Source organism: Salmo trutta, chromosome 29, assembly GCF_901001165.1.
Source record: "Salmo trutta chromosome 29, fSalTru1.1, whole genome shotgun sequence".
Classification (NCBI taxonomy): domain Eukaryota; kingdom Metazoa; phylum Chordata; class Actinopteri; order Salmoniformes; family Salmonidae; genus Salmo; species Salmo trutta.
Genome location: NC_042985.1, coordinates 44,712,658 through 44,740,616, shown reverse-complemented (window position 1 = coordinate 44,740,616; position 27,959 = coordinate 44,712,658). Strand labels below are relative to the sequence as shown.

General features: G+C 39.5%; 1 protein-coding gene across 2 annotated transcripts in view; it reads left to right on the top strand.

The window, feature by feature from the left end:
- c5 (complement component 5) overlaps positions 1–27,959 on the top strand; it is a 58,526-nt gene that overhangs the window by 12,094 nt on the left and 18,473 nt on the right. For both annotated transcript variants that reach the window (XM_029722326.1, XM_029722325.1), the window contains exons 11-28: positions 11,645–11,848; positions 13,760–13,963; positions 14,243–14,452; positions 14,620–14,769; positions 15,148–15,277; positions 15,473–15,538; positions 15,661–15,864; positions 20,665–20,749; positions 21,042–21,127; positions 21,647–21,795; positions 22,123–22,359; positions 22,765–22,825; positions 23,830–23,919; positions 24,297–24,509; positions 24,780–24,858; positions 25,244–25,496; positions 25,592–25,763; positions 25,893–26,098. In XM_029722326.1, coding sequence (XP_029578186.1) covers positions 11,645–11,848; positions 13,760–13,963; positions 14,243–14,452; positions 14,620–14,769; positions 15,148–15,277; positions 15,473–15,538; positions 15,661–15,864; positions 20,665–20,749; positions 21,042–21,127; positions 21,647–21,795; positions 22,123–22,359; positions 22,765–22,825; positions 23,830–23,919; positions 24,297–24,509; positions 24,780–24,858; positions 25,244–25,496; positions 25,592–25,763; positions 25,893–26,098 — 2,799 coding nt within the window. The remainder of the gene's footprint in view (positions 1–11,644; positions 11,849–13,759; positions 13,964–14,242; positions 14,453–14,619; positions 14,770–15,147; positions 15,278–15,472; positions 15,539–15,660; positions 15,865–20,664; positions 20,750–21,041; positions 21,128–21,646; positions 21,796–22,122; positions 22,360–22,764; positions 22,826–23,829; positions 23,920–24,296; positions 24,510–24,779; positions 24,859–25,243; positions 25,497–25,591; positions 25,764–25,892; positions 26,099–27,959) is intronic.

Genomic DNA, 27,959 nt, shown 5'->3' with positions numbered 1-27,959 from the left:
AACATACAACTAACTTACAGCCTTTGAAAGATAAACATCTTAATCTAACCACGTTGTCCGATTTCAAAAAGGTTTTATGGGGAAAGCATAAAGTTAGGTTATGTTAGGAGAGTACATTGATAATAGCTGTGTGTAATGCATTGTCGATTCAAAGACAGGCGTCACCAAAACCATAAAATCAGCTAAAATTATGCACTAACCTTTTACAATCTCCATCAGATGACACTCCTAGGACATTATGTTAGACAATGCATGCATTTTTAGTTCTATCAAGTTCATATTTATATCTAAAAACAGCGTTTTACTATGGCGTTGATGTTCAGGAAATCGTTTCCCTCCAATACCGGCAGTCAAGTCATGACAACAAAATAATTAATTAATATTAGAAAACATTGGTAAAATATTATATTGTCATTCAAAGAATTATAGATTTACATCTCTTGAACGCAATGGACTTGCCAGATTTAAAATTAACCTTACTGGGGAATCACACTTTGCAATAATCTGAGCACTGCGCCAGAAAAATACGCATTGCGATACAGACTAACCGCCATGTTGGAGAGATCTAAAATCGAAAATACTATGTAAATAATCCATTACCTTTGATTCTCTTCATCAGATGTCACTTCCAAAGAATCCCAGGTCCATAACGAATGTAGTTTTGTTCAAAAAAGCTCATCATTTATGTCCAAAAACCTCCGTGTTGTAGCACATGATCTAAGCCAGCCGGACTTCACTTCACTTCAAGAACGGAAAAAATATATTTTCGTTCGTTCAAACATGTCAAACGTTGTATCGCATAAATCATTAGGGCCTTTTTTAACCAGAACATGAATAAAATTCAAGGCGGACCATTGGGTTCTCTTTTAAAACATTTCGGAATGAGAGTACCCACAATCAACTCGCGCGCAAGGTGTCTAATGGGCCATCGCCGTTCCAAGGCTCTTCTTCAGTCAGATCTCAGAGTAAAAGACTCAAAACACTTTGTAAAGGCTGGGGACATCTTGTGGAAGCAATAGGAAGTGCCAAAACATTCCTCACCCCCTTTGTTTTTCAATGGTATAGGCTTAAAGTCAATTCAACACATCAGGTATCCACTTCCTGTCAGAATCTGTCTCAGGGTTTTGCCTGCCAAATGAGTTCTGTTATACTCACAGACACCATTCAAACAGTTTTAGAAACTTTAGGGTGTTTTCTATCCATATATAATAAGTATATGCATATTGTAGTTACTGGGTAGGATTAGTAACCAGATTAAATCGGGTACATTTTTTTATCCAGCCGTGAAAATACTGCCCGCTATACCCTAACAGGTTAAAACCTAACTATGACAATATTAAATATTGGATCGTAAAAAAATACAGTGTTTACACTACCTTGGGGTTTACCAATAAAATGGGCGGATGGTGAAGTAGACATACTTGGTATTGTCACGTCCTGGCCAGTATAAGGGTTAATTAGTATTGTAGTTTGGTCAGGACGTGGCAGAGGGTATTTGTTTTATGTGGTTCTGGGTGTTGTATGAGTTAGGAGGGCATTTGATTTAGTATTCCGGGGTTTTGGGCACTGGGTGAGTTTCATGAATTCTATGTTGAGTCTAGTGTGTCTGTTTCTATGTTTGGATTCATTGGGGTTGGGACTCTCAATTGAAGGCAGGTGTTGTCTATTTGCCTTTGATTGAGAGTCCCATATATGTGGGTGTGTTTGTCTTTTGTGGGAGATTGTTCTGTGTTTAGCCTTGTGCCTTACCAGACTGTTGGTTGTTCGTTCATTCTCGTGTTTTGTTATTTTGGTATTCATTTTGCAAAGTTAAATAAACGTCAAGATGAGCCTGCACATACCTGCTGTGTTTTGGTCCTCCTTCACCGACGACAACCGTGACAGGTATTCACATCTCAAAAAATATAAATGAACTTACCACAATTCATTTCAATTGAAAGTTAGCTAAAATAGAAAAGATTCTGCAACCACGGAGAGATAAATACTTGTCTATTTATGAAAAATCACACTGATTAACTCTTTGGTCCTATCACAGTTTACTTATTTACTAAGGGCAATGCCTACTCCAGATGTCTTGTTTTTTAAATGCAGCCAAAATTGAATTGAACATGCCTATTTACAGTTGAAGTCAGAAGTTTACACACACCTTAGCCAAATACATTTAAACTCAGTTTTCACAATTCCTGACATTTACTCCAAATAAAAACTCCCTGTCTTAGGTAAGTTAGGATCACCACTTTATTGATCCACTCAATATATCCACAAAGTTTTCCTTCCACATGATGCCATCTATTTTGTGAAGTGCACGAGTCCCTCCTGCAGCAAAGCACCCCCATAACATGATACTGCCACCCCTGTGCTTCACGGTTGGGATGGTGTTCTTTAGCTTGCAAGCCTCCCCCTTTTTCCTCCAAACATAACAATGGTCATTATGGCCAAACAGTTCTATTTTTGTTTCATCAGACCGGAGGACATTTCTCCCAAAAGTACAATATTTGTACCAATGTGCAGTTGCATAATGTAGTCTGGCATTTTCATGGCGATTTTGGAGCAGTGGTTTCTTCCTTGCTGAGCGGCCTTTCAGGTTATGTTGATATAGGACTCATTTTACTGTGGATACAGATACTTTAGTACCCGTTTCCTCCAGCTTCTTCACACGGTCCTTTGCTGTTGTTGTGGGATTGATTTGCACTTTTCGCACCAAAGTACATTCATCTCCAGGAGACAGAACGCGTCTCCTTCCTGAGCGGTTGACGGCTGCGTGGTCCCATGGTGTTTATACTTGCGTACTATTGTTTGTACAGATGAACGTGGTACCTTCAGGCATTTGGAAATTGCTCCCAGACTTGGAGATCTACAATTTTTTTCTGAGGTCTTGGCTGATTTCTTTTGATTTTCCCATGACGTCATGCAAAGAGGGACTGAGCTTGAAGGTAGGCCTTGAAATGCATCCACAGGTACACCTACAATTGACTCAAGGGATGTCAATTAGCCTATCAGAAGCTTCTAAAGCCATGACATCATTTTCTGGAATTTTCCAAGCTGTTTAAAAGGCACAGTCAACTTAGTGTATGTAAACTTCTGACCCACTGGAATTGTGATACAGTGAATTATAAGTGAAATAATCTGTCTGTAAACAATTGTTGGAAAAATCAGGTGTCATAACCGACTTGCCAAAACTATAGTATGTTAACAAGGAATTTGTGGAGTGGTTGAAAAACGAGTTTTAATGACTCCAACCTAAGTGCATGTAAACCTCCGACATCAACTGTATATAATGAATATGAGTTTGGGGGGCTAAAATGCTTAAATATTAAAGCTTTAAACCTGTCACTAAAAGCTTCACTCATATAAGTTTTACTTTAACCCTATAGATGTCCTAACCGATGTCCTAACCGACTTGCCAAAACTATAGTATGTTAACCTGTTGGGGGTAGGGGGCAGTATTTGCACGGCCGGATAAAAAACGTACCGATTTAATCTGGTTATTACTACTGCCCAGAAACTAGAATATGCATATAATTATTGGCTTTGGATAGAAAACACCCTAAAGTTTCTAAAACTGTTTGAATGGTGTCTGTGAGTATAACAGAACTAATTTGATTCCTTACAGGAAGTGACCTGTCTGACAAGTTCTTGTTCTTCTTGGCTCTCTTTAATGAAAACTGAGGATCTTTGCTGTAACGTGACACTTCCTACGGCTCCCATAGTCTCTCAGAAGGCGGGAAAAAGCTGAATGATGTAATTCCAGCCACTGGCTGAAAAACATTAGAGCTTTTGGTAAGTGCTCTGTCAGAGGACAATGGGACGGAGGTGTGTGCACGAGTCGACCCCATGTTTTTATTTTCTCTCTTTGAAGCTAAACACGCTTTCCCGGTCGGAATATTATCGCTTTTTTACGAGAAAAATGGCATAAAAATTGATTTTAAACAGCGGTTGACATGCTTCGAAGTACGGTAATGGAATATTTAGAATTTTTTTGTCACGAAATGTGTCGTGCGTGTCACCCTTCTTTACCATTCGGATAGTGTCTTGAACGCACGAACAAAACAGAGGATATTTGAACACAACAATGGATTATTTTGAACCAAACCAACATTTGTTATTGAAGTAGAAGTCCTGGGAGTGCATTCTGATGAAGAACAGCAAAGGTAATAACATTTTTCTTATAGTAAATCTGACTTTGGGGAGTGCCAACCTTGGTGGGTGTCTAAATAGCTAGCCCTGTGATGCCGGGCTATCTACTTAGAATATTGCAAAATGTGCTTTCACCGAAAAGCTATTTTAAAATCGGACATAGCGAGTGCATAGAGGAGTTCTGTATCTTTAATTCTTACAATAATTGTTATGTTTTTTTGTGAACGTTTATCGTGAGTAATTTAGTAAATTCACCGGAAGTTTGCGGGGGGTATGCTAGTTCTGAACGTCACATGCTAATGTAAAAAGCTGTTTTTTGATATAAATATGAACTTGATTGAACAAAACATGCATGTATTGTATAACATAATGTCCTAGGGTTGTCATCTGATGAAGATCATCAAAGGTTAGTGCTGCATTTAGCTGTGTTTTGGGTTTATGTGACATTATATGCTAGCTTGAAAAATGGGTGTCTGATTATTTCTGGCTGGGTACTCTGCTGACATAATCTAATGTTTTGCTTTCGTTGTAAAGCCTTTTTGAAATCGGACAGTGTGGTTAGATTAACGAGAGTCTTGTCTTTAAAATGGTGTAAAATAGTCATATGTTTGAGAAATTGAAGTAATAGCATTTCTAAGGTATTTGAATAACACGCCACAGGATTCCACATGCTGTTACGTAGGTGGGACGATTTCGTCCCACGCGCGCTCCAGTCTCATTGTTCTCAGATCGACCACTTACCAAATGCGCTACTGTTTTTCAGCCATGGCCTGCAAAGTCATCATTCAACGTTCTGGCGCCTTCTGAGAGCCTATGGGAGCATTAGAAAATGTCACGTTACAGCAGAGATCCCCTGTTTTGGATAGAGATGACCAAGAAGGCCAAGAAATGGTCAGAGATGGCGCTTCCTGTAAGGAATCTTCTCAGGTTTTGGCCTGCCAAATGAGTTCTGTTATACTCACAGACACCATTCAAACAGTTTTAGAAACTTTGGAGTGTTTTCTATCCAAAGCTAATAATTATATGCATGTTCTAGTTTCTGGGCAGGAGTAATAATCAGATTAAATCGGGTACGTTTTTTATCCGGCCGTGAAAATACTGCCCCCTATCCATAACAAGTTAACAAGAAGTTAATCTTTAAACCGATGAATAACACTTGTATTTTCATTAATGTTTATTATGACTATTTCTGTATTTTGAATTTGGCGCTCTGCAATTTCACTGGATGTTGTCGAGGTGGGTCGCTAGAGGAACGCCTGCGCCAGAAAGGTTAATAATCTACTGGAGAACCATTTTGGGTTAAAGTAAAACCTATATGAGCGAAGCTTTTAGTGACAGGTTTAAAGCTTTAATATTTAAGCATTTTAGCCCCCCAAACTCATATTCATTATATACAGTTGATGTCGGAGGTTTACATGCACTTAGGTTGGAGTCATTAAAACTCGTTTTTCAACCATTCCACAAATTCCTTGTTAACCTCTCTAGGGAAGGTGGGACGAAATGTGGAATCCTGTGGCGCGTTATTCAAATACCTTAGAAATGCTATTACTTTAATTTCTCAAACATATGACTATTTTACACCATTTTAAAGACAAGACTCTCGTTAATCTAACCACACTGTCCGATTTCAAATTATATGCATATCCTAGCTTCTGGGCCTAAGTAACAGGCAATTTACTCTGGGCACACTTTTCATCCAAACTTCCCAATGCTGCCCCTATCCCAATGAAGTAAATCCAGCCGCTTTGTCAGATTTCAAAAAGTCTTTATGGCGAAAGCATACTATGCGATTATCTGAGGACAGCGCCCCGCATACAAAAGCATGAAAAACATTTTCCAACCAAACAGATGCATCACGAAAGTCAGAAATAGCGATAAAATAAATCGCTTACCTTTGAAGATCTTCATCTTTTTGCAATCCCAAAGCTCTCAGTTACACAATGAATGGTCGTTTTGTTCGATAAAGTCCTTCGTTATATCCCAAAAATGTCAGTTTATTTGGCACGTTTGATTCAGAAATACACCGGTTCCAACTCGCCCAACATGCCTACAAAGGATCTAATAAGTTACCTGTAAACTTGGTCCAAACATTTCAAACAACGTTTCTAATCCAACCTCAGGTACCCTAAAATGTAAATAATCAATAATTCGGCTTCGCCATAGAAAAGCATTGGAAAATCCAATGACCTCAACAACAAACAATCCTGGATGGATTGTCCTCAGGGTTTAGCCTGCCAAATCAGTTCTGTTATACTCACATACATTATTTTAACAGTTTTAGAAACTTTAGAGTGTTTTCTATCCAATACTACCATGCATATGCATATCCTAGCTTCTGGGCCTGAGTAACAGGCAGTTTAATGTGGGCACCTCAGTCATCCAAACTTCCGAATACTGCCCCTTATCCCCAAGAAGTTTTAAGAAAGGCTCATCCTTTGTTCAAAAATGGCCTTTTTGCCTTTATACAGATTTCTCATTTCTGACTAATTGAAAATCACATTTTGATTAAAGTATCACCCTTTCTTAAACAAGCCATACAAAGCTGGTTACAATTTCAGTTTTATCCTCCAGACAAGAGAACATATATTACAACAAATGTTATGGATAAATTCAAATTTACTGATTAGTTTAAAAAAAACATTCTTTATGGAATAAAAAATATATATATATTATATATGTTTATTATATTATGAATAGAAACAGAGGAGTTATGTCACATATGCAGTTATCGAAAATATCTGCTCAATCCAAATTTACAACCAACTGATTGCAGCACTACCACAAACTTGTTTGCCTGCCATATATATTTTTTATTTATTTTATTTCACCTTTATTTAACCAGGTAGGCAAGTTGAGAACAAGTTCTCATTTACAGTTGCGACCTGGCCAAGATAAAGCAAAGCAGTTCGACAACATACAAAAACACAGAGTTACACATGGAGTAAAACAACATACAATCAATGATGCAGTAGAAAAAAATAAGACTATAAACAATGTGAGCAAATGATGTGAGATAAGGGAGGTAAAGGGAAAAAAAGGCCATGGTGGCAAAGTAAATAAAGTATAGCAAGTAAAACACTGGAATGGTAGATTTGTAGTTTGAAGAAAGTTCAAAGTTAAAATATAAATAATATGGTGCAAAGGAGCAAAAATAAATGAAATAAATAAATACAGTAGGGGAAGAGGTAGTAGTTTGGGCTAAATTGTAGATGGGCTATGTACAGGTGCAGTGATCTGGGAGCTGCTCTGACAGCTGGTGCTTAAAGCTAGTGAGGGAGATAAGCGTTTCCAGTTTCAGAGATTTTTGTAGTTCGTTCCAGTCATTGGCAGCAGAGAACTGGAAGGAGAGACAACCAAAGGAGGAGTTGGCTTTAGGGGTGACCAGAGAGATACACCTGCTGGAGCGCGTGCTACAGGTGGGTGCTGCTATGGTGACCAGTGAGCGGAGATAAGGGGGGACTTTTACCTAGCAGGGTCTTGTAGATGACCTGGAGCCAATGTGTTTGGCGACAATTATGAAGCGAAGGCCAGCCAACGAGAGCGTACAGGTCGCAGTGGTGGGTAGTATATGGGGCTTTGGTGACAAAACGGATGGCACTGTGATAGACTGCATCCAGCTTGTTGAGTAGGGTATTGGAGGCTATTTTGTAAATGACATCGCCGAAGTCGAGGATTGGTAGGATGGTCAGTTTTACGAGGGTATGTTTGGCAGCATGAGTGAAGGATGCTTTGTTGTGAAATAGGAAGCCAATTCTAGATTTAACTTTGGATTGGAGATGATTGATGTGAGTCTGGAAGGAGAGTTTACAGTCTAACCAGACACCTAGGTATTTGTAGTTGTCCACAAATTCTAAGTTAGAACCGTCCAGAGAAGTGATGCTGGACAGGCGGGCAGGTGCAGGCAGTGATCGGTTGAAGAGCATGCATTTAGTTTTACTTGTGTTTAGGAGCAGTTGGAGACCACGGAAGGAGAGTTGAATGGCATTGAAGCTCGTCTGGAGGGTTGTTAACACAGTGTCCAAAGAAGGGCCAGAAGTATACAGAATGGTGTTGTCTGCGTAGAGGTGGATCAGAGATTCACCAGCAGCAAGAGCGACATCATTGATGTATACAGAGAAAAGAGTTGGCCCAAGAATTGAACCCTGTGGTACCCCCATAGAGACTGCCAGAGGTCCGGACAGCAGGCCCTCCGATTTGACACACTGAACTCTGTCAGAGAAGTAGTTGGTGAACCAGGCGACGCAATCGTTTGAGAAACCAAGGCTACTGAGTCTGCCGATGAGGATGTGGTGATTAACAGAGTCAAAAGCTTTGGCCAGGTCAATGAATACGGCAGCACAGTATTGTTTCTTATCGATGGCGGTTACGATGTCGTTTAGGACCTTGAGCGTGGCTGAGGTGCACCCATGACCAGCTCTGAAACCAGATTGCATAGCGGAGAGGGTGCGGTGGGATTCGAAATGGTCGGTAATCTGTTTGTTGACTTGGCTTTCGAAGACCTTAGAAAGGCAGGGTAGGATGGATATAGGTCTGTAGCAATTTGGGTCAAGAGTGTCACCTCCTTTGAAGAGGGGGATGACAGCAGCTGCTTTCCAATCTATGGGAATCTCAGACGACACGAAAGAGAGATTGAACAGGCTAGTAATAGGGGTTGCAATAATTTCGGCAGATAATTTTAGAAAGAAATGGTCCAGATTGTCAAGCCCAGCTGATTTGTAGGGGTCCAGATTTTGCAGCTCTTTCAGAACATCAGCTGAATGGATTTGGGAGAAGGAGAAATGGGGGAGTCTTGGGCGAGTAGCTGTGGGGGGTGCAGTGCTGTTGAATGCAGTAGGGGTAGTTAGGTGGAAAGCATGGCCAGCCGTAGAAAAATGCTTATTGAAATTCTCAATTATAGTGGGCTTATCGGTGGTGACAGTTTCCTATCCTCAGTGCAGTGGGCAGTTGGGAGGTGTTCTTATTCTCCATGAACTTTACAATGTCCCAGAACTTTTTAGAGTTTGAGTTGCAGGAAGCAAATTTCTGTTTGAAAAAGCTAGCCTTGGCGTTTCTAACTGCCTGTGTGTATTGGTTTCTAACTTCCCTGAATTTTTTTTTATTAAAGATACAAATTGGCTGAAAGGAACAGGCATAAATAAAAAATATATACCAGTTTAATTTGAGGAAAAAAATGTTGACAGCTGCGCCATACAAGTTTCAATATAAATGGGATGAGATTTTCGATGTAACAATTCTATGGAATATGGTTTATGAACTGGTACAAAAAACTACACTTGATTCAAGACTTAGAGTTTCTTAATTTAGATTGTTATATAATATTCTTGCCACCAACAGAATGCTATGTATATATTGGGCGGCAGGTAGCCTAGTGGTTAGAGCGTTGGACTAGTAACCGAAAGGTTGCAAGATCATATCCCCAAGCTGACAAGGTTAAAATCTGTTGTTCTCCCCCCTGAAAATAAGAATTTCTTCTTAACTGACTTGCCTAGATAAAGATAAAAAAATAAATACAACAATCTCAGCTTTGTAGATTTTGCTGTGAAGAGACAGAATCAACATCTTATTCAGGTATTGCCTCTATGTAGCTTGTTTCTGGTCACAGGTTCAGGAATGTTAAAAAATCACAACATGCTCTAAAAATGAATCTTACAAATAGCAGTGTTGGGCGATTTGGAAAGCCATAGTCAGTCAATAAATAAAAGAATAATATTCATAGGAAAGGTTTCCATTTTTAGCTCACAATCTGTGGAAACTATATGATTCGAAATGTAAAAAAGTATGTAAAACATCACAGCACAATTGAAAAATATATGGCACATGGAAACCAAACGAAGGTGGTCTGTGGTGATAGGTGGGATGGGTTGAGAGTGGCTGAGGGTTGGGATTAAATAGCTTATGTTTAGTAATGTATTATTGTTTTGTGACTGCTTTATATAAAAGTACCATGTATGTAAAATGTGTATGCTAAATGTGTATGTAAAATGTATGTATATGTAGAAAAAAAGCTGTAAAAAAAACTAAAAGATATTTGTCCTCCGAAGAGGGGGAGTGGTGGAGAGGTTAATTAAAAAATATGAATAAACATTCCTCTCCACCCTATAGCAAATTGTGTAGAATTGCATGAAATTAGTTATAAAATTGCAAAATCTTCTCTCTGCCCCATGGTAAAATATGTAAATTTGCAGCAAACTTGCATTATAACATTCACATTTTTTGTGGCCCCCACCCCCATCAAAGTTACCCTTCCCTGATCTATATCGTCTGAATGGGTGCCGTTAGTGTATTATTGTTCGGTATTTCAAAACATTCGGTGATGATATATAAAAATAATTAAACTGTTGTTTTCTTCCAAAAGCCTGGGGAATTTTATTTTCTAAAAGCTACTGGCTAGTATCAAGTATCAAAGACAGGTTTGTAAGAAAGATAACTTCCAGTTTAAAGTTTTTCGGCTTCTTCTGTGGGGTTTAAGAGGTGCCGCCACATACTGTTTGTAGTGATCAACACTTTTATTCAAGTGAATGAGGCGGTTTAGGGAGTGGCATTATTGCTAGAAAGGTATTGCCTCGAAATATAGTATATTATAGCAATGGCAAAAATGTAGGCTATTTTTGGGCATAATCAATATATCATTAATTTACTTAAACTAAATTATTAGGTGTATCACATTTTTTGTAATCCTTGATGCTTTTTAATGTATTATGTCCACATGTGTGGTTGTAATTATGTTTTTTAATTGGTAAATAAATCAAATGAAAATCACAATAAATGTAAGGTATTTATAGAAACAACAAAAACAGCTTGCTGCCTCTGGCTGGCTGTGGTTAGCTGGAAAGTGGCAGGCCGAATTTGAGATTAGAGAAATTCTTTGCTATTGTCTTTCACATTTTCTCATGGCTAGATGGCTTGCCTAGGGCTTATTGCTGTCCTCTGAGTGCAGGCTAAATGGCATAGAAGCAAAAGCGGCCTGCCAAGGGCTTATTGCGGTCCTATGAGTAAGGGTTACTCGCCAGAGATGCAAATCACACCTTGAACTGCAAACTCTGCTCGCCCCTGCTGGTGGAAAGAATGTATAGCCTTGGGCATACGTAAAGAGGAAAATAGCAAGAGGGAGGACATTTATTGCGTACTGGGATGCTGTAGTTGATTGACTGGTTCCCAAGTGATGTCAAAGTCCATTGTTTCAGAACGACAAACGTCCGTAACGTTCAAAAGAACTATGCAAACTGTTGGTTTAAAATTCATATTGTTTATTTTTTGGGGATCAAGTGTTAACAAATAGAATGAAAAATAATACTATGGTGCCCGCAGAAGGCTTTCCTTCTCTACCATCCCTTGTTTTATATACACCCTTTAAAGGTTCTAGGTAGAACCCTTTGCCTTATAAAGAAGCCTTGTCTTCCAAAAAGGGTTCTTCAGATGAAAACAGGTCTTGGTAGATACCTATCCCACCGCAAAGAACCCTTTTGGAACCCTTTTTTATAAGACTGTATGGGGGTTTTGCCACCAGGTGTCGGTCAAGGACCATTTGGGGGACCCTGTGGCATTGGTACCAGTGAGGTTGGTGAATTCCTTCACCAAAAACAAACGTGGTGTAGACGAGAAACTTCATTGTTCTACACTGACAGTGGATAACAGTCAGAGGACCAACGACGATGGGATTGCTCTTTTTATTTGCAACCTTCCTTCAGAAGTTGAGAGTGCAAGATTTATTGTAAGTACCAATGTGGATTGAGTCTCATTAAATGTATGATTAAGTGAAGGCAGCTTGACATACACTACTGTTCAAAAGTTTGGGGTCACTTAGAAATGTCCTTGTTTTTGAAAGAAAATACATTTTTTTGTCCATTAAAATAACATCAAATTGATCTGAAATACAGTGTAGATATTGTTAATGTTGTAAATGACTATTGTAGCTGGAAACGGCAGATTTTTGTTGGAATATCTACAAAGGCCCATTATCAGAAACAATCACTATTGTGTTCCAATGGCACGTTGTGTTAGCTAATCCAAGTTTATCATTTTAAAAGGCTAATTGATCATTAGAAAAACCTTTTGCAATTATGTTAGCACAGCTGAAAACTGTTGTGCTGATTTAAAGAAGCAATAAAACTGGCCTTATTTAGACTAGTTGATCATCTGGAACATCAGCATTTGTGGGTTCGATTACAGGCTCAAAAAATAACTTTCTTTTGAAACTCGTCAGTCTATTATTTTTTTGAGAAATTAAGGCTATTCCATGCGAGAAACTGTCAAGAAACTGAAGATCTCGTACAACGCTGTGTATTACTCCCTTCACAGAACAGCGTAAACTGTCTCTAACCAGAATAGAAAGAGGAGTGGGAGGCCCCGGTGCACAACTGAGCAAGAGGACAAGTACACTAGAGTGTCTAGTTTGAGAAACAGATGCCTCACAAGTCCTCAACTGGCAGCTTCATTAAATAGTACATGCAAAAAACAGTCTCAACGTCAACAGTGAAGAGGCAACTCCGGGATGCTGGCCTTCTAGCCAGGGTTGCAAATAAAAAGCCATATCTCAGACTGGCCAATAACAAGAAAAGATTAAGATGGGCAAAAGAACACAGACACTGGACAGAGGAACTCTGCCTAGAAGGCCAGCATCCCAGAATCGCCTCTTCACTGTTGACGTTGAGACTGGTGTTTTGTGGGTGCTATTTAATGAAGCTGCCAGTTGAGGACTTGTGAGGCGTCTGTTTCTCAAACTAGACACTCTAATGTACTTGTCCTCTTTCTTAGTTGTGCACTGGGGCCTCCCACTCCTCTTTCTATTCTGGTTAGAGCAAGTTTGCGCTGTTCTGTGAAGGGAGTAGTACACAGCGTTGTACAAGATCTTCAGTTTCTTGGCAATTTCTCGCATAGAATAGCCTTAATTTCTTAGAACAAGAATAGACTGACGAGATTCAGAAGAAAGTTCTTTGTTTCTGGCCATTTTGAGCCTGTAATCGAACCCACAAATGCTGATCCTCCAGATACTCAACTAGTCTAAAGGCCAGTTTTATTGCTTCTTTAATCAGAACAACAGTTTTCAGATGTGCTAACATAATTGCAAAATGATTTTCTAATGATCAATTAGCCTTTAAAATTATAAACTTGGATTAGCTTAGACAACGTGCCATTGGAACACAGGAGTGATTGTTGCTGATAATGGGCCTCTGTACGCCTATATAGATATTCCTTTAAAAAAAAAACAGCCGTTTCCAGCTACAATAGTCATTTACAACATTAATAATGTCTACACTGTATTTCTGATCAATTTTATGTTATTTTAATGGACAAAAAAATTGCTTTTCTTTAAAAAAAACAAGGCCATTTCTATGTGACCCCAACCTTTTGAACGGTAGTGTACATCTATTTCTTTATATATATTTCTGGAGGTATTTTGACACTGTTTAGACAGGGATGTGGGAGAAACAGATTTAAAGGTTGGAGCTGGGATTGAATCCCAGTCTCCAGTGGGGAGAGGGAGTTTAAATGTGTCTAAGCCAGGCATGTTATTGTTAGACCACAGGCTCTGCACATGCCACACATCTTTTGCTTGCTCTATTTTCTGTTGGTTTTGTGAGGCTTGTGATAGAATGTATGTAATGCTGTAATGTTGTTTCAGTTCAAGACCGCTGATGAGAGGTTACCCTTCGGTAATCAAGCGGAATATACACTTGAAGCCAAGGCATACTCGTCCCCCAACGAACGCTACTTGTACATTGATTTGCCGTCCGATTACTCCGGCCTTCAAGTTGGACAACATGTCAGCATTCAAATCTACTTCCATGCTCGCAGCTACCTCCGAATTGAGACTTTCAGCTACCAGGTAAGTGATGTTAGTTTTCTAGTCATACAGTGCCTATAATAAGTATTCACCCCTCTTGGGCTTTTTCACATTTTGTTTTGTTACCAAGTGGGATTTAAAATGATTTAATTGGGATTTGTTGTCACTGATCTACACATAATACTCCATTAGGTCAAAGTAAAAAGAAAATTATTTGCGTAAAAAAAAAGGTAATATAACAAAACAAAATAAGGACCAAAAATGTTCTGTAATTCTAACAATTTACCTCTTCTTGACCTACCTATCTGACTTCTATGCCAGATCATCTCGAGGGGGAAGATAGTGAAGTTTGCTTCTGAGAAGCATTTCCAAGGTACAGGTTCCCAAGCCATTAGTTTCACAGTGACCTCAGACATGGTGCCATCGATACGCCTGCTAGTCTACTACATACTGCATGGGGAGAAGACGCCTGAGCTGGTTGCCGACTCAGTGTGGATAGACGTCAAGGACAAATGTGTCAATGGACTTAAGGTACTGTAGCTCCGCCTCCACCACAACCCATTCAAAACTCTTAATTCCTGATCGTGTTGTCACATTTAACTGTGAATAAGCTGAGAATGCACAGAACATTTGTGTTTTCACAATGAGCATACCCCATCTTTATTCACCAGAACATTATCTGTTTGTTTATCTCTTAGACAGAGCTCTCATTTCGTAAGAAGGATTACAAGCCTAAGGATGAACTGATATTTGAAGTGAAAACTGGGCAGGATTCCCTGGTGGCCTTATCTGCTATTGACACTGCTGTCTACTCACTTAGAGCCCCACTCCAGGACCCAGTGACAAGAGTGAGACCATTCAAGACTCAGAAAACACACAACAGCCATGCTTAACTTGTTAGCTAAGAAAAAATTATTGTCCATTACATAAAAAAATTACATCTGTGTTTGGCACTCTGAGTTAAAAGATGCATTCAGCATTACACACAGTGTACATTATACAGGTTAGTCCAGCAAACTCTTATTGAGCATGGTTAGCGCGGAGAGGATGAATGGCATTTCCTCTGGTGAATGGAACCTTAGTAATGGGGATTTATTGATAAAAATAAATATTCTGCCGACTACGCCAAATGTAACACTGAACACTTGAACTGGGCACATTTCATAGAAAGCAAAAAGCCGGCATGTAGAAGCTGAGGTGACAATCATTGTTATTTCTTTCTTTAGGTGCTCCGCCACATTGAGCAAAGTGACCAAGGGTGTGGAGGAGGAGGTGGCAAAGATAACGCTGATGTCTTCCGTCTCACTGGACTCACTTTTATGACCAATGCAAATGCTCAGGCTTCCCAATCTGAAGGTAATGTACAGTGTCTGTCACAGTCTGCATCCGAAATGGCACCCTATTCCCTTTGGTCTAAAGTAGTGCACTATAAAGGGAATGGGGTGCCATTTCAGACACAGATAAAGTCGCGGAGGACTGGAGAACATGTAAGCGTCATTGAGAATAAGCATCCTTACACACAGTTTTATCCATGTATGTTCTCTCCATCAGATGACACATGCACTGCTTCTGTGAGACCAAAGCGTGCCCTCTCTTATGACCAACAGAAAGAGAAAGGCAAGTAAATAGTGAGCTAACTCCCCATCACAACAAATGTTGTTTTTATTCTAAATGTTACGATGAAAAAGCTGTACTTTGTTGAGATAAATCAAGGCCCTAACTGTGTCTCTGTCCCACAGCCAAACAATATGGCAGGGATTTTTTCTGCTGCTGGCAGGGATTGCATCAAATCCCAACCCTGGATACCTGTGCTCACCGTGCCAATAGACTTAAGGTTAAACAATCCAGTGATGCGAAGAAGTGTCGTGCAGTGTTCACTGAGTGCTGTGATTACAGCCTAGAGCTTCTCCAAACCAGTAGTGGTCATGTCTTGGCACGTGTTGGTGAGTGCATATTTTGGATGGCAATCACAGCCCCTATGATTATGTTGACACAAAACTTCTTCTTGTTAATGTGATATTCCTTGAATCACAATAATCTATCCTTTCTTCCAAAGTGTGCACTTGTTTATGTCACGTCCTGACCTTAGTAAGATGTCATTTTCTATAGTAGTGTAGGGCAGGGCGTGACCGGGGGTGTTTTTGTGTTTCTTCTATGTTTTCTATTTCTATGTTGTAGTTCTAGTTTGTCTATTTCTATGTTGGGTTTTATTGGGTTGACCTTCAATTGGAGGCAGCTGGTCCTCGTTGCCTCTGATTGGAGGTCATATTTAGTAGGGGTGTTTCTGCATGTTTTTGGTGGGTTATTGTCTTTTGAGTTGTGTGTTGTCCTCTCTGCGTCACGGTTTGTTGTTTTCCTATTTTCAAGTTATTAGTATATTGCATTCAGTTTCACTTTTAATAAATATGTGGAACTACGAAAACGCTGCATCTTGGTCCAATCCTTCGAACAGCCGTGACAGTTTACTTCCTTTCATGGATTGGTATAAGAAATATGACGCAAATTCTTTTAAATATGTGTGAAGGTGGCACAAGTGCACACTTTATGAGAAATTATAGATTTTTGGCACACACTGGTTGACTCAATGTTGTTTTAACGTAATGTGTCAACTTATTGTGACGTGGAATCAACATAGAAAATACATTGGATTTGAAAAAAGTAATTAACCACAACTGTTTTCATCTCATTTCAACCAACGTTGTAAATATATAAATTAGGTTAACACTTAAACTTTAATACATTGACTTAACCTGACTAACAGGTTGTTACATCAACCTCATTTCAACATAATCATCAGAACTACAGTATCAGTCAAAAGTTTGGACACACCTACTCATTCAAGGGTTTTACTTTATTCTTACCTTTTTCTACATTGTATAATAATAGTGAAGACATCAAACCTATGAAATAACACATATGGAATCATGTAATAACCCAAAAAGTGTTGAACAAATCTAAATATTTTTTATATTTTAGATTCTTTCAATTAACAGGTGTGCCTTGTTAAAACTTAATTTGTGTAATTTCTTTCCTTCTTAATGCATTTGAGCCAATCAGCTGTCTTGTGGCAAGGTAGGGGTGGTATACAGAAGATAGCCCTATTTGGTAAAATACCAATTCCATATTATGGCAAGAACAACTCAAATAAGTAAAGAGAAACGCCAGTTCATCTTTACTTTAAGACATGAAGGTCAGTCAATGTGGAAAATGTCAAGAACTTTGAACGTTTCTTCGAGTGCAATCGCAAAAACCATCAAGCGCTATGATGAAAATGGCTCACATGAGGACCACCACAGGAAAGGAAGACCCACAGTTACCGCTGCTGCAGAGGATAAGTTCATTAGAGTTAACTGCACCTCAGATCGCAGCCCAAATAAATGCTTCACCGAGTTCAAGTAACAGACAGATCAAATCAACTGTTCAGAGGAGACTGCGTGAATCAAGCCTTCATGGAAACCACAACAAAAGGACACCAAGAAACTGTCTTGGGCCAAGAAACACGAGCAATGGACATTAGACCGGTGGAAATCTGCCCTTTGTCCTGATGAGTCCAAATTTGAGATTTTTGGTTCCAACCGCCAAGTCTTTGTGAGACGCAGAGTAGGTGAACGGATGATCTCTGGATGTGTGGTTCTCACCGTGAAGCATGGAGGAGGAGGTGTGATGGTGTGGGGGTGCTTTGCTGGTGACACTGTCAGTGATTTATTTAGAATTCAAGGCACACTTAACCAGCATGGCTACTACAGCATTCTACAGCGATACACCATCCCATCTGGTTTGTGCTTAGTGGGACTATCATTTGTTTTTCAACAGGACAATGGCCAAAAACACACCTCCATGCTGTGTGAGGGCTATTTGATCAAGGAGAGTCATGGAGTGCTGCATCAGATGATCTGGCCTCCACAATCACCCGACCTCAACCTAATTGAGATGGTTTGGGATGAGTTGGACCGCAGAGTGAAGGAAAAGCAGCCAACAAGTGCTCAGGATATGTGGGAACTGCTTCAAGAGTGTTGGAAAATAATTCTTCATGAAGCTGGTTGACAGAATGCCAAGAGTGTGCAAAGCTGTCATCAAGGCAAAGGGTGGCTACTTTGAATAATCTCAAATATTAAATATATTTATATATATTAGTTTAACACTTATTTGGTTACTACATGTTTCCACATGTGTCATTTCAAATTTTTGTTGTCTTCATTATTATTCTACAATGTAGAAAATAGTAAAAATGTAGAAAAACCCTTGAATGAGTAGGTGTGTCCAAACCATTGACTGGTACTGTATGTGACCCACCACCTGTATTCGGTCCTATTTAGCAACATTTTTTACATTGGATCAAAGTAGAGACTCTGAGCTAGAAAATGGTATGTCATACACTGCAGTTGAGGAACAATGAGAAAGTAATTATGCTTTGAAAGTTGATAAACTTTTAACCCCACTTTTGAGAAAATGGCCTGTGAATGTTTTGATAGACCTACTGGAGAGCTCCTCCTTTTCTTCACCAATTCAGCATCGTTCACAACCAACGATTTCAAGACTAAAAGTGGTTGATAGTAGTAACAAAAAGTTGTATTAAAAATAAACTTTATCTAGTTCTTGGCCTATGTATTGTTCACCTAATACCTTTTTTGCACTATTGGTTAGAGCCTGTAAGTAAGAACTAGATCAAGTTTATTTTTAATACAACTTTTTGTCAAAGCATAATTACTTTCTCATTGTTCCTCAACTGCAGTGCATGATATACCATTTTCTAGCTCAGAGTCTCTACTTTGATCCAATGTAAAAAAAAATGCTAAATAGGACCGAATACAGGTGGTGGGTCACATACAGTACCAGTCAATGGTTTGCACACACCTACTCATTCAAGGGTTTTTCTTTATTTTTACTATTTTCTACATTACCGTCTCTGGTAATCACACTATATCAAGTTTATTTGTCACATGCACAGGATACTGAAGGTGTAAACGGTACAGTTAGATGGTTACTTGCATAGTGGAGTCTTTTGTTTAGAAATGTAGCTAGCTAGCAAGCTAAACAGTTAACCATAATCCCATAAAAAAAAAACTCTGACTGAGAAAAATCGATTTGAATGGTCTTCCAACTTGGAATTCCAACTCGGGAACTGGGGCTGCTTTCTAGAGCTCCTACACAGATCCTACACAGAACATTAGCTAGCGAGCCAGCCAGCTAACGTTAGCTAGCTAGCTAACAGTACGCTTTAACTTGCAATGAAAACAACTTTCTGACAAAATTTGAAATGTATAATATCTGAAAATGTAGCTGGGCACTTATGGATGAACGCTTCTCCCTCTGTCATGGAAGCCATGGTTTCACTTAGTTTGAAGATGTAATCCGTAGACAGGTGTTTTCTACTACAGAATTCTTTCTGTGTTCTCTTTTTGGACTCTCTGCATTTGGCAATCATCTCTCTGCTTCCACTGAGCATTCCACTGATTTCAAAACTCGGTCAACTTCTTCCGTGACAACGATACCGTTTCTTCCCCACCATTGTCATCAGAAGACTACAATGTCTGGTTCAATTAAAATGTTTTTACCTAAATCAGGGATTTCCTCATTGTCTGATTAATTTTCAGTCAGAAAGAGTCAGCATGGCACGATCAACCTCCAGAAAGTAGTCCATCACAACATTTTCCCACTGAGCTTTGTCGATAGCGCTATTAACTTCAGGGCAACAATGTTGAGAGCAGTAGCAAAACTTTTTCAGTTATTCATGAAATCTTAAAAAAAAAAGCTTCAGTAGACCGGATTATCCACACATACTTAGCAGTTCACGTTATAGAAGCATTCTCCAAACTCATCTCTCGGCATGTCCAGCCAATCCATTATCTCAGCCAATCATGGCTAGCGGGAAGGTTCCTGTATTTTTCCCTGGCTAAACCAATTATTTACAGATGGCATACAAATTAAGGCATATGTAAGTTCATATGTTCCAGAAGGCATTTCTGCCCAAAAATGTATTTCGATAAAAATAAAAATAAACATTCAAATGCCTCTCCTGGGAAGTAGTGACGTGCGACATACGCAGAGTTTCTTGAAACGGGGCACACATTTGATTTGCCCTTGTTTCAATGTTGATAATAACATTTTATTTTTGAATCAATGTCCTTGTTTCAATGTCATGCTATCAACCTTGAAATAAAATCTGAAGCCACAGTCCAACGATTCCTGCCTGGACATTGACTTCTACTGGTGTATGAGAGGTAATGCACATCAGTGAGAACAAGTCCACCATCCAGATGCCTACCTCTATGTACTCTGCTTAACTTTGGAAACAAACTGTGTACAATTCAGCTGAGCTATCATGTCAACACATTTTGACATTGATCAGCTTCCATACTAATTTGCATAGACTACATAAATAACATTGAATAGTAACTCCTCAAATCTTTCTTGTACAATCTGTATGTGAAAGTAAATTCGGAGTGATTCCATGTCACAATACATTGGCAAATTACGTTGAAACAACATTGATTCAACCAGTGTGTGCCCAATGGGTAGTCCCTGTTGTGGTCCTGTGGATTTTTTGTGGTCCTGTTCTGGTTCACAATGTCCTGGATGGCAGGGAGCTCCATTGTATCATCAGCAAACTTAATGATGGTGTTGGAGTCATGCAGTCGCAGGTGAACAGGGAGTACAGGAGGGGACTTAGCAGGCACCCCTGAGGGTCCCCCATGTTGAGGGTTAGCATAGTTGTGTTTTAACTTACAATCTTTTCTATGCAGAGATGGCTATTCTCTTTGACCTGATGCCCACTCAGATACGCAGCTACTTCCCAGAGAGCTGGCTATGGGAAGTACAACCAGTCAGGTGAGAAAAACAAAGGTTCTTGGCATAGCATAAAAAAATCTAAACAAACTATAAATGCAATATATCTTCTTACCTGGAAGAGATATTAAATATGGAACATTAAGGTTGACAATTAATGCAAAGTAAGTTACTTGAGACAAAACTGAAAGACAGATTTATCATGTGTATTCTCTATGTTCATTGACTGTACTGTTATCTAACAGCATCTAAAAGGGGAGTGTGCTAGCCCAGTGGCCCTTGTGTCTTGGTTGACCTGAGGCCAAGTAAGTGTGTTACTGTTGTCATCAACTAGGTCAGGGCAGATGACCTTGAACAGAAATCTCCCAGACTCTCTGACCACTTGGGAGATAAAAGCTGTTGGCGTGTTCAAGAAGGAGGGTAAGTTGGTGAACAAACACTGACGCCTAGCACCACGCACAGGAGAAATTAGGTACATTTACCACAGTCATTCAACACACCAAGCAATCTTAATCTTATTTATTTGTTCATCCATATAATAGCAACTATCTTTGCTGGAGTCCTTAGCCACTGTTCTACACAGTCAGTTGTACCCCTTTCCCACATTGTGCCAACCTGAACCATACCATGCAGGCTCTAGTATTTTCTCTACACATTGTCCTTTCCAGCACAGTTCCAGCAACTATGGTAGTTGTCATAGCCGAGGGAAGTAGGGTTGCTGTGGGTGATTCAGCACTCCTGATAAATCACAATATATATCTTTTTTAAATTGGTCACTAGACCTTTATCACTCCTGTAGCACTCCTGTATGAGCTACATGGCTCCCCGCTGCCATTTTAGTTGTGTAGCCAGGCCAGCAAAGCTTGGCTCAAAACAGTAGAGTGAATCAACCCTTGGTCACCCCGGTTTTGTTGTTAATGTTTTTCTTATTCTTCCCAGGGAGGTCAGGGATCTGTGTGGCGGACCCCATCAAGGTCTCAGTTACTCAGGCAGTGAGTGTAGATGTGCCCCTGCCCTATTCCATGGTGCGTGGAGAGCAGATCGAGCTGCGAGGCTCCGTCTATAACCAGGCAGAAGACAATATTAAGGTGAAGCCAGTAAAAGAGGTTCTATTGAAATGCATTGAAAATAATAATAAAAAAATACCTGGCATTATTTATGTAATTAGGATTGAGAACATTTATCATATAATGCATATTTTGATGATTTTATGATGTGCTTGAAGTGGAATGAAATAAGGGCCAGTAGTACTCTTTTTTGTTAAGACAATATTCTATAGAATGTGCCGGTACTCAAGCAGTCAAAAATTGAGTTACTGGTATTCAGTACCGGTGTATACCTGCCCATTTTAAGCACTGATTTACTTACATCTTATTGCTTCCATTCTTCTTTCTGTCTGTATCATCCGTGGCTAGTATTGTGTAACTCTGACCGCTGGGGCAGGGGTGTGCCTCTTCCAAGGAAAACCAACAAAAGATGACGGCATAAAGACTACCAACTGTGACAAGACCACTCTGTTGGAAAGCGGCTCAGTTGGTCTTGTCACCTTCACTCTCATGGCCTTGGAAGTGGGGAGTCACACTCTCACATTCACCTTACGCACTGACAAGCTAAGGCTCAACGACCAAATTGTGAAGACGATCCGTGTAGTGGTAAGCTTATAGGCGACTAGTTCAACTGCTGCTACTTCTGCACTTAACTGTATTAGAATGAGCGTCATCCGCACCATTATACAGTTGCAAACCCTCTGGTATTATTGAGGATATGACAAAACAAAAGGGGTGATGATGATGCAAAATGGAACTGACACAAAATACATCATCATCACACTTTTAGATTTTTACTAAGTGCTCTATCTTGAAAACTGATGACATGCAAAACATTGACTGCATCGAAAAAAAACTATAATATATGTTTTTTCAGTAATATATCTCTTTAACATCGTTGCAACTACCTAATGAATATTGTGATTACATACACAGTACGTTCAGTATATTATGTACAGTATATGACAGTATGATGTTTTAAAAGCTGTGTATTATCTGTCTTTTTACCAGCCTGAAGGCATCAGGACCGAGGACCTCAGCGGAGGAAAACTGGACCCACAGGGTCTTTATGGTATGAGCTCAAAGCTATTTCACATTAGTGCTGGGACTCAACATCGGCAGTCTGTGTATTGGACCTGAGTTGTGCATCGTTCTGGTGTGTGGTGAAGAAAAATAACCCTACCACAATATATCCTGCTTCACCAAAAAAACTTTTCCTGTCAACAGAAGCCAACAAAGGCATATGTATAATCTGTAGGAACTCTACTTACCAGACGTAAAGTGAAATGTATCCCTCGCTAACAACTCAACAACAGAATCCAACTTTTGTCCGAACCTCCATATGGTAGATTTTGTGGTAGGAAGTGTCACGTGAAGTACATGGTGTAATGTTTAACTCAGCAGGAATATGATGTGGTTCGGACAAAAGTTGGACACATTTCACTTTAGACTGTAAGTAGAGTTCCTAGAGATTATACATATGCCTTTGTAGACAGGATTTCTTTGGGTGGTTAAGCCGGCTATATTGTGGTTGGGTTATTTTCCATTGCCACCCACCAGAAAGATGCACAACTCAGGGAGTTCAACCAATACACAGACTCCCGATGTTGTGTCCCAAAGCTATTGCAGATATACAGTACATAATATCTTTCTTAGTATACTCTCCAAACCTCTGTCATGGTTCTGCTTGCTTAATCTCTATCTCTATCACAGACGGCTAGTGGCACCTTAATTGTGGAGGACAGGCTCATAGTATTGGCTGGAACGGAATAAATGTAATGGTATCGAGCACTTCACACACATGGTTTCCATGTGTTTGATTCCATTACATTTACTCCATTCCAGCCATTAATATGAGCCGTCCTCCCCTCACCAGCCTCCTGTGGATCATCATTCCTAAACAATAAATATGCCCTCTGTAATGCTGGGCTGTCTTTTCTTGGAAAAACAAAACAAATTGATGAACAAAGCATTCCATTGGATGCACATGTTCCACACATAGACATTCAAATTGTTGACCATTGTTGATATAATTTCTCCTAACTGCTGATGTATGTTCTGTGTTGTGTGTATCAGGCCCCGCCAACAGAAAGGTAGAACTCAGTAATAGCATTCCTTCACAACTGGTGCCTAAGACCTCTGTGGAACGTCTCCTTACTATTAATGGTATTTTATTCTATTCCATTGTAATGATATGGTATGCTATAGAGGTTGCACTGTGATATCTATTTGTTTCCTCAAATGTGGCAGAACTTCAACAGCAGAAATTATACAAATGTGTATAATTTCTGAAACTGTACAATATCAAATTATTGATCATGTCTTTAAGTTCATATCAATAAGTTGTGCTGTATGATTTGTGAATTGCACCCAGTTGCTCTTTATTTACCCTAAAATAATTGGAGAAATCGTAATTTCATAGCCTAATCTTACTTCATTATCGTAATCTTTGTTATTGTGTCTAATTGTTATCACTCCTTCCTTTTCCTCCCTCTCCATCTTGCATTTAAATGAGCCTGTATCCTCCTCACCACATCTTTTAGGTGAGATTTTGGGAGAGGTACTGGCTATCTTGAACAACCCCGATGGCCTGCGCCAGCTTGTCAACCTACCCAGTGGCTCTGCTGAGGGCGAGATCATGAGAGTCCTCCCCATCTACTTTGTCTACCACTACCTGGAGACCACGAGCCGTTGGAACATCATGGGCCTAGAGGAACACAACAGTCCCCTGGAGCTTAAGAGGAAGATCAGAGAGGGTGGGAGATTTACTATTTTTTTGTTGTTTTTTTACACTTATTGTTTCTCTAAAATACAAATGTGAACACATTACATTACTTATCCTGCTCTACAGGAACATGTTGTTTAGAATCCCTTGCTCCTTTGTTTGCTAAGTCCTCCTTGCAAAAAAGTTTCCTAACTTCAACATTTGGTAAAACAAAGGTTAAATAAAATTGTAATATTTTTGTTTCATGAGATTTGAATTGGTGTTGCTCAATTGTGTTTTTTTTTTGTTCTGTGTCATTAAGGCATCACAAGCATCCTATCTTTTAAGAGGCCTCGTGAATTTAGTTACAGCATGTGGAAAGACAAGGAGGCTAGTACATGGTGAGTCTGCTGCTTGGTATAGGGTTGAACAGACAGTGCCTGGTCCCATACTGTGTGCTGTAGCCAACTTCCCTATCATTGTCATGCCACAGCCCAATTCGGATAGTTTTTTCACTAATTGGTCTTTTGAGCAGATCCGCTCTGAAAAAATATCTAATGTGATTGGTCAAAGTCCAATTTGTGGGAAACATTTAAGAATTGAGCTGCCTGTGTAAATGTAGCCAAACAATGATGTTTTGTCATCTTTCTGTTGTCCTTCTTGCTGTCAGTCAGCATATATATACAGTACATACAGTATGGGTCAGCAACTAGGCTAGAGGAAACTCAGGGCGCTGTCTCATGCACCTCACCTTGTTGTGTTGTTGTGTGACCGACTCTCCTGTAGGTTAACAGCTCTTGTGGTGAAGACTTTGGGACAGGTAGACAAATACGTCAAAGTAGACAGTGACATGCTGTCTAACTCCATCTTCTGGCTAATCAACCAGGCTCAAAATGAGGATGGTTCCTTCCGTGAATTCTCCACATCTCCCAGAGTACAGGGTGCAAGTGTAGATCCCGTGGATCAATCAGTCTTCTTCACATCCTTCGTCATGATTGGAATCAAGACTGCCATGGCGGTGGAAAAGTGTGGCTTGCTGGTGAGGCTATAGCAAATGTGGAAGTAGGCTATCAAATATAGGCTCTAATATTTCCAGTACCATGTGGTAACCTAGACTTGTGTGATTATCCTCAGGAGTTTAGTCAGGCTCTGAAACGTGCTGCAGGCTACATCTCTGATCATGCTCCCCGGGTGAAAAGCCTGTATGCGAAAGCTGTGGCTGCCTATGCTCTCACACTGGACGACAGGGACAGCATGCAATCCGTGATCCTGTATGAGAGCCTTGAGAAGCAAGCCAGGGAAAAAGGTACGAAGTAGTGTGGAATCTGAGGCGAAGATTACTGGATACATTTTAGAATTCAATGTAGAACATACTGTAGCTCCAAATTATCAGTATAATCTTGTGATGTCTGTACTCTTGTGTCTTCTTGTGAAGGAAACCCAGTTGAATATCGCTACTGGCATGAGATAGATGCCAGTCAGAACCCGCTAAAGCCTGACAAGGTATCGGCCCAGACCGTGGAGACCACCTCCTACGTCCTACTCACAGGCTTGATCAAAGCCAAACACAACTACGCCCTGCCCATCATCAACTGGCTGACCCAGGACCAGCGCTATGGAGGGGGCTTTCACTCAACTCAGGTTCCATAGCAATACTAACACTTGTATCAGATAGTATTTCATTTACTTTCATATTCTTTGAGCATTGGATTGAGCCTGCCTGAACGAAATGCAAAATGGGCAGGGATTGAACGTTAGGGACTATTCCATTGGTTACAGTGCGCCAGACCGGCTCAATCAAGCGCAGTTAAAGTTTTTGAAATAAATCAAAATAGGCCTACTATTTGAACCCAGGTCTCAATATACTTAACAGTTTTTTTTTATGTGTCATTTAGGACATTTTGTACATAGTCCCCCCATTTTAGGGGACCAAAACTGTTGGCACTAATTAACTTATATGTTTATTAAAGTAGTCCAAAGTTTAGCATTTGTCCCATATTCCTAGCACGCAATGATTACATCAAGCTTGTGAGTCTTCAAACTTGTTAGATGCATTTGCTGTTTGTTTTGTTTGTGTTTCAGATTATTATGTTCCCAATAGAAATGAATGGTAAATAATGTATTGTGTCATTTTGGCGCTACTTTTATTGTAAATAAGAATATAATATGTTTCTAACATGAATGTGGATGGTACCATGATTATAGATAATCCTGACTGAATCGTAAATAATGATGGAGAAAGTTAGAGGCATAAATATCATACCCCCCCAAAAAATGCTAACCTCCCCTGTTTCTGTAATGGTGAGAGGTTAGCATGTCTTGGGTGTATAATATTTGTGTGTCTGTAACTTCTCACTCATCATTAAAAGTCAGACGCTTGATGTAATCATTGCGTGCCAGTAATATGGGACCAAATACTCAACTTTTGACTACTTTAATAAACATATAAGTTAATTAGTCCCTACTTTAGTCAAATCCAAAGTGCTGGAGTACAGAGCCAAAACAAAAAAAGGTGTCACTGTCCCAATACTTTTGGAGCTCACTGTATATAATATTTAATGGATAACCAATGAATTCTATGGAAAATAATGCATGAAGTGGAAGGTGTGTGCCACTTACCTTCCACCGAGTTGCATTATTTTGCAGAGAACACTTACACAAGTTGATTATCCTGCTTATACTAAGGCTATTATTTGCTGCTAGAAATGTTTTCATTTGCTGATAGAAATGTGTTCAACATCCACTGAAGTAGCTAGCAAGTTTACTAGATAGCAACAGTAGTTGCCTTGGTAACCAAGCAAACAGACTTGCTAGCTTAGCGAACCAAACCATCAGTCTTCCTATAGTAGCTCGCTATTATATGAAAATCGACATAGAACATGTAAGAATAAACTTCATAGCCATTGAATTATACTGTACATTATAGGGAAATAATGCACTCTCTAGCCAATCAGGCTATGAAGTTCATTCTTACATGTTCTGTGTATGAACTGCTTTTGAAAGTCGAATTGAAAACTTTATTGGCATTCAGGGACGCAGTGCTGCCGTAGCACAGGGTTGGTAAAAATATTTATAGGAAACGTATTCTGATAAATTCTAAATAGAAATTCCATAAAAATGATAGAATGACAATCAAAATAAATATGTAGGCTATAGCAGCCTATAGGTAGGTCCAGTGCCTTCAGAAAGTATTCAAACCCCTTGACTTATACCACATTTTATTGTGTTTCAGTCTGAATTCAAAATTCTGAATTCTCACCCATCTACACAAAATACCCCATAATGAAAAAGTGATATCATGTTTTTAGATTTTTTTCAAATGTATTGAAAATTAAATACAGAAATATTTAATTTACATAAGTATTCACACTCCTGAGTCAGTACATTTTAGAATCACCTTCGGCAGCAATTACAGCTGTGAGTCTTTCTGGGTAAGTCTCTTAAGAGCTTTGCACACTTGAATTGTATAGTAGTTGCCCATTATTCTTTTAAAAATTCTTCA